We start from the raw sequence: 12826 nt of genomic DNA, 5'->3' as shown, positions 1-12826 counted from the left end.
AGGGTTCATGTCTGGAGAATATGCTGGCCACTCTAGTTGAGTGATGTCATTATCCTGAAGGAAGTCATTCGCAAGATGTGCACAATGGGGGCGCGAATTGTTGTCCATGAAGACGAATGCCTCGCCAATATGCTGCTGTTATGGTTGCACTATCAACCAGAGGATGGCATTCACATACTGTACAGCCTTTACGGCACCTTCCATGAACACCAGTGGCGTATGTCGGCCCCACATAATGCCACCCCCAAAACAGCAGGGGACTTCCACCTTGCTGCACTCCCTGAACAATGTGTCTAAGACGTTCAGCCTGACCGGGTTGCCTCCAAACATGTCTCCGATGATAGTCTGGTTGAAGGCGTATGTGAAACTCATCAGTGAAGAGAACATGATGCCAATCCTGAGTGGTCTGTTTGTCATGTTGTTGGGCCCATCTGTACCACACTGCATGGTGTCATGGTTGCAAAGATGGACATTGGGAGTGAAGTTGCACATCATGCAGTCTACTGCACACAGTTTGAGTCATAACACAATGTCCTGTGGCTGCACGAAAAGCAGTATTCAACATGGTGGTGTTGCTGCCAGGGTTCCTCTGAGCCATAATCCGTAAGTAGCAGTCATCCACTGCAGCAGTAGCCATTGGGCAGCCTGATTGAGACATGTCATCGACAGTTCCTGTCTCTCTGTATCTCCTCCATGTCTGAAAAACATCACTTTGGTTCACTCCGAGATGCTTGGACACTTTCCTTGTTGAGAGCCCTTCCTGGCACAAAGTAACAATGCATGGGCGATCGAACCACAGTACTGACCATCTAGGCATGGCTGAACTACAGACAACATGACCCATGTACCTCCTTCCTGGAAGAATGACTTGAACTGATTGGCTGTCAGACCCCCTCCATCTAATAGGCACTGCTCATGCTTGGTTGTTTACATCTTTGGGCAGGTTTAGTGACATCTCTGAACCGTCAAAGGGACTGTGTCTGTGATACAATATCCACAGTCAACATCTGTCTTCACGAGTTCTGGGAACCAGGGTGATGCAAAACTTTTTTTTGATGTGTGTAGAATTCCGAGTTCAGAAGATAGTTCATTTGTGATATCACCTCACAGTAGCAAAGGAGAATTCGAAAGTCACTTCCCAGCTTTGAAAGATCAAATAAAGAATGCAATAAGCAGTAGGAAAAAAGACTAGGTCCAGTAGGAATCCTTGAATTACATACAAGGTTTTCAATTCAACTAATGAAAGGAGAAAATTAAAAATGAAGGATGCAAAAGGGAATATAGATATCTAAAAAATTGTTGGGAATGGCTACACGAGCAAGGCAAAGCTGTAGAAGCATGCATGACTATGGGAAAAGTAGAAGCCACAAATAGGGAAATTAAAGAAACCTTTGGGGAAAGGAGAAGCAGCTGTATGAACAAGAATTCAGATGGCAAGTCAGTATTAAGTAAAGAAGTGAAAGGTAAAACATGGAGGGAAAATTTATAAAAGAAAGAAAATTAAGACAACATTATAGAAATAGAAGTGGAAGTGGATGAATATGAGAATGGGGATGAGCCACTATGAGAATAATTTGACAGAGCACTCAAAGACCTAAGCCAAAACAAGGAGTCCAGGGTAGAAGACATTTCTTCAGAATTATTAACATCTTCGGGAGAAGCACCCCGAGATAAAGCTGTTCTCCCTGATAAGTGTGCGACAAGTGAAATATTCTCAGATGTTAAGAACAATGTAATAATCCCAATGCAAAATAGGCGAGATCTGACAGGTGTGAGTCTTATTGAACCATCAGCTGCAAAACACTAAAACAAATTATGTACATAAGCAGCGGATGGCTGGTGTATGCTGACCTGGAAGATGATCAGATTGGCTTCCAAAGAAATGTCATGAACACGTGAAGCACTACTGAACCTATGACTTCTCTTAAAAGATAGGTTGAAGGAAGGCAAACCCACATTTATAACTAGTTTCTTGTCCAGGCCAGAAGGATGTCAACCAGCTGCTGTGTCATCCTCTGCCTCGTGGCATCATGCTCTCCCAGCTGTTTTGTTGACTTTCTAGATCATGGAACTACTATTGCTCTGTCAAGTAGCTCCTCAATTGGGCTCTTGAGGCTGAGTGTATCCCATACCAGTCCTCCCACAAAAGAAAAATCCTTGACAGTACTGGGGATTGAGCCTGGTCCTCCACATGGCAGCCATCTATGCTGACCACTCAGTTATGGAGGTGGCCAAAATTCCATTCTAGTACTGGGAATCAAACCTGACCCTCTTGGGTGAAAGTCAGGTATTCTAACCACTGTACCACACCAGAGCTACACACATTTAAAGCATTCGTAAATTTAGAAAAAGGTTTCAAAAATGTTGACTGGAATTCACTTTTTAAAAGTCTAAAGTTATTGATACAGGGAGAGAAAGGCTATCGACAACTTTTACAGAACCCAGACTGCAGTTATACGAAATGGAGAATGTGAAAGGGGGACTGAGATGAGACTCCAGCCTATCCCCCATGTAATTCAGTCTGAATGTAGAGCAAGCACTAAAGGAAACCAAGAAGAAATTATGAAAATGAGTAGAAGTTCAAGAAGAAGAAATACATTTTTTTCATACAGCAGAGATGCTGAGTCACAGGTAGGCACAACAAAATGACTGTCAGAAAGTGAGCTTTTGGCCAACAAGGCCTTCATCGGAAAGATACAACATAAACACACACTCACACAAATGCGACTCACACACAGATGACCACAGTCTCTGGCTGCTGAGGCCAAACTGTGACACGGCAGTCTGGCCTTAGCAGTCGGAGACTGTGATCATGTTTGTCTATTTGCGATGAAGGCCTTGTTGGCTGAAAGCTCACTTTCTGGCAGTCTTTTTGTTGTGCCTATCTGTGACTCAGCACTTCCACCATATGGTGATTAGCAACCATCCTTTTCATAATATTGTTACATTCCATCCTGGAATTTCCATTGTTTGATACATTTCTTTCTGCTTTTTTTCCCACAGACATTTTCACGGCCTCCTATCTTCAAACTGAATCCATATTGCATCATCATAAACATTTTTTCCACAAATGGACATTTCACATTCTGCCTTCAAATATTTTGTCATAGAATACTGTCTAATATGAACATTGATGTTGGACATTTTATCAAGCAACTGTAGTACTGGCATCTGTTGCATTAAGTTACTATTTCAGTGGAATGGGGAAGCAGCTCTGCAGAATGGCACCATATTCAAATTTTTCACTTAACAAACTTTATTTTAAAAGAAAAAAAGGGGGCATTACTCTTTGACTGACTCTTGTAATTCTGTAAGAGATAGTAAAGAACTTGGAAGGTCTGTTGAACAGAATGGATAGTGTCTGGAAATGAGATTGTAAGATAAATATCAACAAAAGTAAAAACAAAGGTACTTCTGTGAGATGTAGGTATATGTTTTTAAAGATGAGCTAAATTTGAAGTATTCACAAAGTTTTAACACTCTGCATTCCACACAAACTCATTACACACAAACTCTGTAAATGGACGACAGGTAATCTGTACCACTCTATCCCTAAACCTGGAAACATAAAAATGGCATCTGACAAGGTAAAACAGTTCAGGATAAAGCAGTGGTGTGGAATATTATTTTTTGCAGTGTCTAATATGTTTTTGTAGCTTAATGGCAATGACAATAATCTGAACCCCAGTTAAGCAAAGGCAACATTAGGATAAAAACTCACCTAGAATAAACTTTCTGCAATTTAATACTGATTTATTTTACCCACAAAGAGTGCTAAATCAACAGTGTGACAAGGTCACAGTCTACCTAAACATATTTCACACTCATATAAGAGCATGGCATGTGGTCTCTTCACCTAGGAATAACTCTGCAGAGATTTTTTGATGTCAACTTCCATATGCATCATGCAAAGGAGGAGATCTACAAGGTCGGCAGTAAAGCACTCATTTTCTGCCACCTGCTCCAAGGCATCTAGTTCAAAGGTCACTGTGAATTCTTTTCATTGTCATGCAGTTATTGGAGAGTATTCCTCTTGGAAAAAATTACTCCATTATGATACAGTTCTCATCCTGATATAGAAACTCAAGATTCAGAACAGAGGATGGAGCAGAGGAAGCCACTAGGTGTGGAAATAGGGACACACCATGCAGCTGTCACACAGCTGAGTAAGGTGTTGTATCAAACCACATACCTGGCTAACCCAAAACGGTTACTGCAAGTGACCTACTGCCAGTTATAACACCTGGCCCCCTTCAGGAAGATAACAATACCTCACCAAATATGGCCACAATGAGAGGCTTCCACACAACACACTAATGACACCACCATCAAGCAAACAGCAAACGGCATCACATTTACGCCCGATCCTGGCATCATTTTGTCACTCATCAGTTTTGTAGACTGTGATATATGGTCAGTCCGTGAGGCTCTGTCCCATGCAGATGATGCAGCTGCTTCTGCCACCACTTGGCCCTGAACCCTTGCCCCTCAACTAAGTGCCCGCCCTGGGAGCCATGCTCAGCATGCCACCAGCCGATGGGACAAGACGAGGGGTTCCAGCCTACACTGCCCTTGCCAGGGTTACAACACAGGTCTCTGGGGCTCACAGCATGACACAGCCAGGGTCTTCCCCATCACTCCCTTCCATGGTGCAAGCCGGTACTATGGCTTTTCTGCAATGCAGCAATAGCAACTGCCACAAGCATCCGATCAGCAGCCACGGGCCAAAACACTTAGCCTAGTGCAATAAATGGCTATCCATTGTATGCATTGTCAATAAAGTAGGATTGCGCTTCATCATTGCTTTCCATAATTGTTGGACCTCCTGTTTCACTGGCAGCAACCCACAGCCAACTACCTGCCATTCCTGTATCTCCTACAATTAGTGTCAGTATCCTGCTGAGACTGAAGATGCATGATGTCCAAAGTTCAACAACAGGTCATCCTACGCTATGCTACCTGTAAGTGTCATGTTTTAAGAATTCTTTTTGGGATCTGTTTGGTTGTTTGCTTTCCTTCCTTATCTTGCATTATTTTGGGGGTATATTTGTACTGGTAGCTAATAGGCACTATGGATACAGAAGATCAGGTAAGGAATTTTCAGCGCAAAGCGCGGTATAGCAAAGAATACTAAATCAACAGAGCTACAAGATCACTGTCCACTTAAACATATTTCACACCTGCACAAGAGTATGGACTGTGGTGTTAGCTCAATTAAGGGAGGAGAAATGGGAAACATCACTCCCTACTTGACCTTTCCTTGGTACTAGTACCCCAGTATTGGAAAACCAGGGGAAGATATATTTGTATTCTTGGATAATCTGCATAATCGACGTCCTTAGGGAATGTGGGTGAAGATCAGTTATTAAGCGAGGCCCAGCTTAAGCTAACAGGTGATGCTATAGTTTATCTGATGTGCCACGAGAAGTTAAGAGAGGCTCGATCTTATGATGCACTCCAGGAAGGGCTAATTGATAGGTATTGAAGGAAGAAACATGGAGAATACCAGGAGAGTTTTGACAATTGCATTCATAAAATCAATGTCAATATGTACAAACTCATGAACAATGATAAAACGAACAAGGCCTTTCTGCAAAAAGCTGAGCAAAGAGCCCTGGATACATACTAGAGGGGGTTACATGTTGATATTTAGTGGAAGGTACGAATGAAGTCGCCAAACACATTGAATGAAGCAACTGAGGTTGCAGTGGTGTTAGCAGAAATAGATGCATTTGCTGGGGCAAAGGAAAGGAAGGTAGTATTTAACATGGACATTCAGCAAGTGTGGTTGCACAGGACATGTGAAAGGGAACTGTAGGGAGCAACAGCATCGCACATGCAGGCGGTTTGGGCACTCAGACAGGAACTGTAGCACCAGGGATTTGCACAGGCATGGAACAAAGTCTCCAAATAACCATGCAACCCACCATTAAGCGAAATAGGGGGCGCTGTGGCTACTGTGCAAAACGCCAGCTGAGGGTTAGCATGGGGCACCTCTGTGAAGAATCAGTGGCAGATCTTTATCTGACCAGGTGTGTGAATAATAATTTAGGCAAATTTCTATTGGATATAAGGTCTAACGTGCCTGTAGCCAGGACGGGTATACTTGGAGAAGTTGAATTAAGTCCACCAGACTGGACACTGAGAGGTGTAGGTGGGGGTCATATAGATTCACTTAGGTCAACAGTAATGAGCTTCCGAGTGGGAGGTGTATCTTCTGGATGGATGTAGAAGTTCTTCCTAAGGTGGGCAGTGGCTATGATGACGTACTCAGGTTGGATTTCCTAGTTATGCATCACACTAAAGTTTGTTTGAAATGGCATGTCATAGACCTGGATAGGACTCCGTTTCATCTCAAATGTATAGCTGGAAAACCGTTACTGCTCCAACACACACCTCTACGCCAGAGGGAGTCACATAAACGGCATTGAAGGTCCCTTAGACTCAAATCATGGGATATTATACCAAGAAATACTGAAAGATTGATCTGGGTTGATGTGGCAGCTGATCTGCTGCTAAAATTAATTGTGTTTGGTGGGTCCATTGTCAGAAAATGAGGAACTGGATGAAATTCAGTGTTTTGCACAACATAGCTTGTCCTGTGTCAGGAAATTAAAGGACATAAAGTGGTACCAATAAGTACTGATAATTTCAGCCATGATGACATGAAACTACCACTTGGTATTCAGGTAGCTATTTTAGAAATAGTGGATGAGGATGAGGTGGAAAGATAATTCTTGGCTTACTGTGCAGCTTCGAACAGTCCATCAGTTTGTCTGCACAGGAAGGAAAAGTAGCCCATTTGCAGGAGAGAGACAGGGAAAGCATGGAGAACATGTTGCAGGAATATGTAACCTATTTGACTCTTCTAGACCTCTGCCTGCCACGCAAATATGTCAGTATCATTTTCCATCAGAGACCAAAGCACCTGTCTATAGTGATCCATAGAGAATAACACAGCTTATTATGGGAGAATTCATTAATCAACAGCTGAGAGATGGCATCACAAAATCTAGTATTAGTCTGTGTTTGGCACCTGTAGTCACTGTACCAAAAAAGTCACCAGACACAAGAAAGTGTATAGGCCTACTTCCTGTTGTGACTACCATTTCTTGAATGAGAAAACTGTTTCAGATGCATACCCTATGTCTAACATTAATGATATCCTAGATTATCTGGAAAATGCTGATGCTTCATGACTATGGACCTTAGGTCCACATATCACCAGTTAGAGGTAGCACCTGAAGAGTGAGAAAAAACTGCATTTTCCACCCCATCTGGGCATTATCAGTATCAGTGCGTGCCTTTCAAACTAAACAATGTGCCAGCAATTTTTCAGAGGCTTTTGGATGGTGTACTGAGAGGTTTAAGGCCTAAACAGTGCCTCGTACATCTGGATCATATAATAATATTAACTAAATTCATCTCCCATGATTGCATGAAGTTTTTGATTAATTACATTCAGCTAGACTAACACTTAGTTTAAAGAATTTCCATTTCATTTTGACTGAAGTTCATTATTTAGGACACATCATTGGACAGAATGGTGTGCGCACTGACTCTTGTCTGGTGGAAGCAGTAACAAATTTTCTAACACCATATTCAATTATAGTGTTACAGTTGTATCTTGTCCTGTTGTATTTGTATGGAAAATTTGTGCCACACTTAACTGAAATTGCAAGACCACTTACACAGTTATTGCACAATGGGATAATATTTCAATGGTCTGAAGGCTGTGAAGTGGCATCTCAAGAATTAAAAGACTTATTAACTTTAAGGCCAGTTTTCAAAAACAGTTCATATTATCTTGTGATTCTACCACCTTTGCTCTTGGATGTGTTCTGAATCACTAAATCAACAGTCATGAGCATCCCACAACCTACACTTCTAGGGAATTAAATTCAGGTGACAAAAACTATTCAGCAGCTGAGGAGGAAATTCTTGCACTGATACTTGTTATAACACATATCAAATGTTATCCGTAAGGTAGATGTTTCGAGGTCATTACAGATCATGCAGCACTTCGATGGCTACTAGGTCTTGAAGGCCCGACCAGCAGATTGACAAGACAGGGTTTACATCTCAGTGAATTTGATTATAACGTGATACATCATCTGGGCCAGTCATACATAAACGTAGATGGCCTGAGTTGCAAAATTCATATTGTGCAATGTGCTGGTGTCAATTTTGATGTTTGGAGGCAAGCACAGAGTCATTACTCAGATTGTCAACAATTCACAAGGCAAACAAGATGAGGGTTACATGTGGTAGTGTCAGCTGAGTTATGAACAGAAATACTGAGGCAAGCTCCTGACAGGTCCAGTCATGTGGATGTACAGCAGCAGAATGCAGAGTGTAGTGAACATACTGGTGGATAATACATAAGCAAGATACCAAGCATCACATCAAGAACTGCATTTCATGTGCCAAAAAATCAGATCAAAGCCACTGAAAGATTTCATTACAATGACTACCTGAAGCTGGTAAACCTTTTCAAATGTTTGGAATTTATGTGTGCAGACCATTTGCCTGCACACCAGCAGAAATCCAGTATGTGCTAACACTTACCAGTCACTTCTCAAATTTTATAGCTATGATAGCCATGCCTAACCAATAGGTAGAAACTGTAGCTCAAACACTGGTGAATCAAAGGTTGCAGAAGTATTACACACTAAACCATCATAACTGATCAGGGGACAAATTTCATGTCTGACCTAATGAAACACTTGGGACATTTATTGAATATTAAGGAAATATGGACCAATGCTTCACCCACAGCTGAACAGCTGTACTGAGATGATCACAGAACAATAAATAAAATATTAAGTTATTATGTAATTCAAGTGCACAGACTGGCATAGTCTACTTCCTGATGTAATTGGGGCATACAACTCAGAAGTCCATCAGAGCATGGAACTATCCCCATATAAGGTTAATTTTGGTCAAAATATGCCTTTGTCCTTTGACTTTGTCAAGCCACCCCAGGGAGAAGATGCTTCACAACTAAAATATTTTCCAAAATGTTTGAAAGCGATTTGATGACAGTTACAGAAACTGAACTCATAAGCTTTAGAGCAACAAGGAGGGGGCTCATAACAAAAAAGCAGTATTACCAAAATATTGGGTACACCAAAGGGTCTTGATAACCAACCCTTATCTACCTAAAGAGACAATAAAGAAATTTGTTATATGTTATCAGGGGCCATTTCACGTGATTGAGGTGCCATCATCATTAAATGTACTGGAGCTGTCATAGATCTGCTACCTCCTCTGTCAGCAGTCTCTCCCAAAGGAAAGCAGGGACTAATTGAAATGTATATGAGAAAAAAAAAAACTGGGCTGCACAGTCACTAACCTGACGCATCACTACACGCTTCGAGCCTGAGGTGGGACAATAAACTGACGTTAGGCTTTCCTTACCCTTAGGGAATGGAATGGTCTGATCCCAGGACAAGGAAAGGCAGTTCCAGCACCAGGCATCAAGCCCATGATGATGGGGAAAAGGAGCATGAAGATAATCATCCTAATGGGACTGATGAGCTGCTGCATGATGATGGAAGCACTTGAGGTATGGGAGGAGTTTCATTCATGCAAGCCAGACATGATTGTGTCAGACCACTTGTGGACTTTAAGGCTATATTTCAATATTTGGGCAGTAAAAAATGAAATCAGGTACCTTTAAGGTACTTTTGAAAAGCAACAAGCTATGATAGATAACAAGACAGAACTCAGAGACGCGCAGGGAGAGAACCAATTACTGCGATCAACTTTTACTCAACTACATAGTCTGTTTTGCCAGACCATCGAGATAGTCCTGCAGATATGACAAAAAAGGGGTTGCATAGATGCAGGTGGCTACATACTAAAAACCATCTTAGTACATCCATCTCAGAGTACATTGAAAAGATCAACAAAACCTTGCAGCAACTGCGAGCTGCTGAAGATGCTAACCAGAAAGCAATGAACTTGCATACCACCCAGATTTCCAGCCTAGAAAATGAAGTAAATAACACCAGGCAACTGCAGTCCTTGACAATAACATTGCTGGCCCATTAGACTCCATGATGGATGCGATGAACCACAACTTAGTCACACTGATATGAACTGCAGCTGAGCTATGTAGGTGCACTATAGCTATTGATGAAGGACAGTTACTCCAATGGCAATAGTTTCCTACAGCATTTTATTCCACATTCATCATCATAATAGTAATATTATTATCAATATGGTAATGAGAATGGAGAGTACTTAAGTTATCAATATTTATCCATCACATATCATACAGGAGACTCTCTGCAACAGAGTCAATCCAGAGAGGTGTGACGTCAGAGGTTGTTACCAATGAGTTTTGAGGTTCCAGTCAGTTTTGCCGTACCTGCCATCACAGTGACACTCTAGTTTCTTCACTAAATGTGATCCAGTCTATTGCAGGATGGTAACTGGATGTCATCAAAATGGAGAAATGTGTTTCATCATGAATAATGCAAATACACATAGGGGCAGTACAGAGATTCAAATTACAAATAAAGGGATCTCTCTCTTATGGCAACATAATTCTGATGTGAATTGGAGTTGATCCTGGGATGTTCTTCATGAGAGTGCATTTAATTTCCATACAAGAAAAAGTGTGGAATATTACAAGGATCATTTCTGCATAAAATCCATATAATTTCACCTCTTTTGCATGTCTTTAACACAAAGTGGCAATCAATTTTTCCATTTAATTTAGATCAGTGCTGTACAACACTTAAGCTGTAGTTGCTATTTCCACTGACCATTTCTCATGGCACTATGCAGCTGTTGTTTCAACTATACAATTATGTAGTCAAACACCTAATGAAAAATTTTAGTAGATGTGTTGTGGTTGATGGACACACTCAACAATAAATGTTAAATTTTAATCACCAGAATTAACAACGCCTTTACCTTTAAAAATCAGTCAAGATAAAAGAAAATGCGTAGAGACAGTAGAAAAAGTACAGAAAAGGAACAATAAAAACAACAAAATGGGACAGTTTCCATAGTCAATCTCCAACACTTCATTCATGCATAAACCAAAAATAACATTAGAAAACGACATTGTGCCTTGCAGAAACCATGATCACTCTCGAATCTTAAAAGATTATTTACTTAATGTCAGGATCAAAATAGAAGGCTTTGGTGGTTGCCAATTTCATGTTTTTATGCTGACCAACTTTGGATCGCATCATTTCTTCTACTCATTACTAAGACATAAAATGCCATATTGTGCGCTCAATGAATAGATCCACTACTATAGTTGGAGACATGAATGATGCAGTAGAGTTTAAGCTTATTTTGCACCTCTAAGTCACTAATTCTCCATCAACCAATGAGCACTCTGTTATGAATGTCATAGCAAATGCAAGCATTAAACACGATTGCAGCAAGTTTTTCAGTGAATTATTATTCTATTTGTTGCAAGTTGTCATTGCTGATGGTGGTGACAAGTGACTCATTCTACATGAAGAAGTGAAAGACGTAATTTGCAGGCATATGCTTTCTTCGAGCACACATAAACATCTACAGCAACTGTCACTTGGAATGGGCGACAATGTAATTTCCGTTGATGCCTTGACATGCATGAACTGCTATTGTTCTTAAATCTGGTTACAGTAGAAGGAATGAACTAACCTGAAGATGGTCCATATGATAAAAGCTTAAAACTTGCTTTGTAATTCTCATGGTAAATAAATACTCTGTTAAATAGCAATAACAACTTAGGGGTCACTCGAACGTAATAATGGACTTGCAATTTTTTAGTTGAGCCAAGAGGAAAGGAAACAATAACTGAAGAAGATAAGCAGGACAGATGTGCTTTAAAATGAAATGAAATTTTTTAAAACAGGTTGCGCTGTAAGAAGGAGTAAATAAAAAAGCTGTTGGAAATGAATTTACAATATTTTTCAGCTGTGGTACCAGCACCCCATATTCAAGATGAAGAAAATAATGCTCATACACACACACACACAACATAAAAAAACAGTTGTAGCACTATACTAATTACCTCAAAGCTGTTTTCAGTAACATCACCCTTGATTTTAAACTCTGGAAGAAATGCAGCTTCTATGTATGGCACAGGCCATGCAGTCTTTGAAGCTTCAAGAGGATCTGTGAGTGTTGAATTATTCCATCTGAAAAAGGCCACCAACAGATAAATATATCAAGCTCAAGCACTTGTCCTTAAACTAAAGAATTATTTGTTAGTTTCACTCGCTAACCTGCGCCGTGATACTCTTGACCAAGGCCTTGACACACTATACGTAGACTGTTGGCTTGTGGCACTAACAAACGATCTACCACTTAGGTCCTTCACAAAAGATGACAAGCTAAACTGTAAATAGGAAGAAACACATAGTAAAACATAAAGCTCTGGTGTGAATTTCTGTATAAACACTAACTGATAAATTAATAAATTTGCAAGTGGTTAATTTGGAATGTGTTGCTCCTCCTAAGTGAATGAAATGCACTTAATATGGATCAAGAAGATGAGATCAAGTTTAAGTTTATATATTAGAAACATAATAGTGATGCGGAATGTTCACAAATCTAATTTGGCTTTTAGTCATATTGCTGCACCAAATTCATCAAAATAAAACCCATACACGTTTACCATTTCCCATCTCCAAGTACAGAGCTATTCAGAAAGAAGGAACAGATTTCAAACATTTGCAGCTTCCAAATTACAAAAGGTAGCACCATAATTCCAATGTATCTGGACAGACAACAGTTTAATATTTGAACAGTCTGGGTACACATTTCAATCATGGCCACATTGGTGCTGTTAGTTCCCTCTTCAGGAAGAAAA

General features: G+C 40.5%; 1 protein-coding gene across 1 annotated transcript in view; it reads right to left on the bottom strand.

Moving 5' to 3' along the window:
* Positions 1–12826, bottom strand: part of LOC126198562 (serine/threonine-protein kinase S6KL) — a 71773-nt gene that overhangs the window by 29095 nt on the left and 29852 nt on the right. Inside the window, exons 2-3 of the mRNA XM_049935032.1 lie at positions 12240–12352; positions 12026–12152 (exon numbers count right to left, since the gene is read on the bottom strand). Of these exons, the coding sequence (XP_049790989.1) occupies positions 12026–12152; positions 12240–12352 (240 nt within the window). The remainder of the gene's footprint in view (positions 1–12025; positions 12153–12239; positions 12353–12826) is intronic.

Source organism: Schistocerca nitens, chromosome 1 (assembly GCF_023898315.1).
Source record: "Schistocerca nitens isolate TAMUIC-IGC-003100 chromosome 1, iqSchNite1.1, whole genome shotgun sequence".
Taxonomy (NCBI): Eukaryota; Metazoa; Arthropoda; class Insecta; order Orthoptera; family Acrididae; genus Schistocerca; species Schistocerca nitens.
This window is presented reverse-complemented; position numbering and strand designations above follow the sequence as displayed.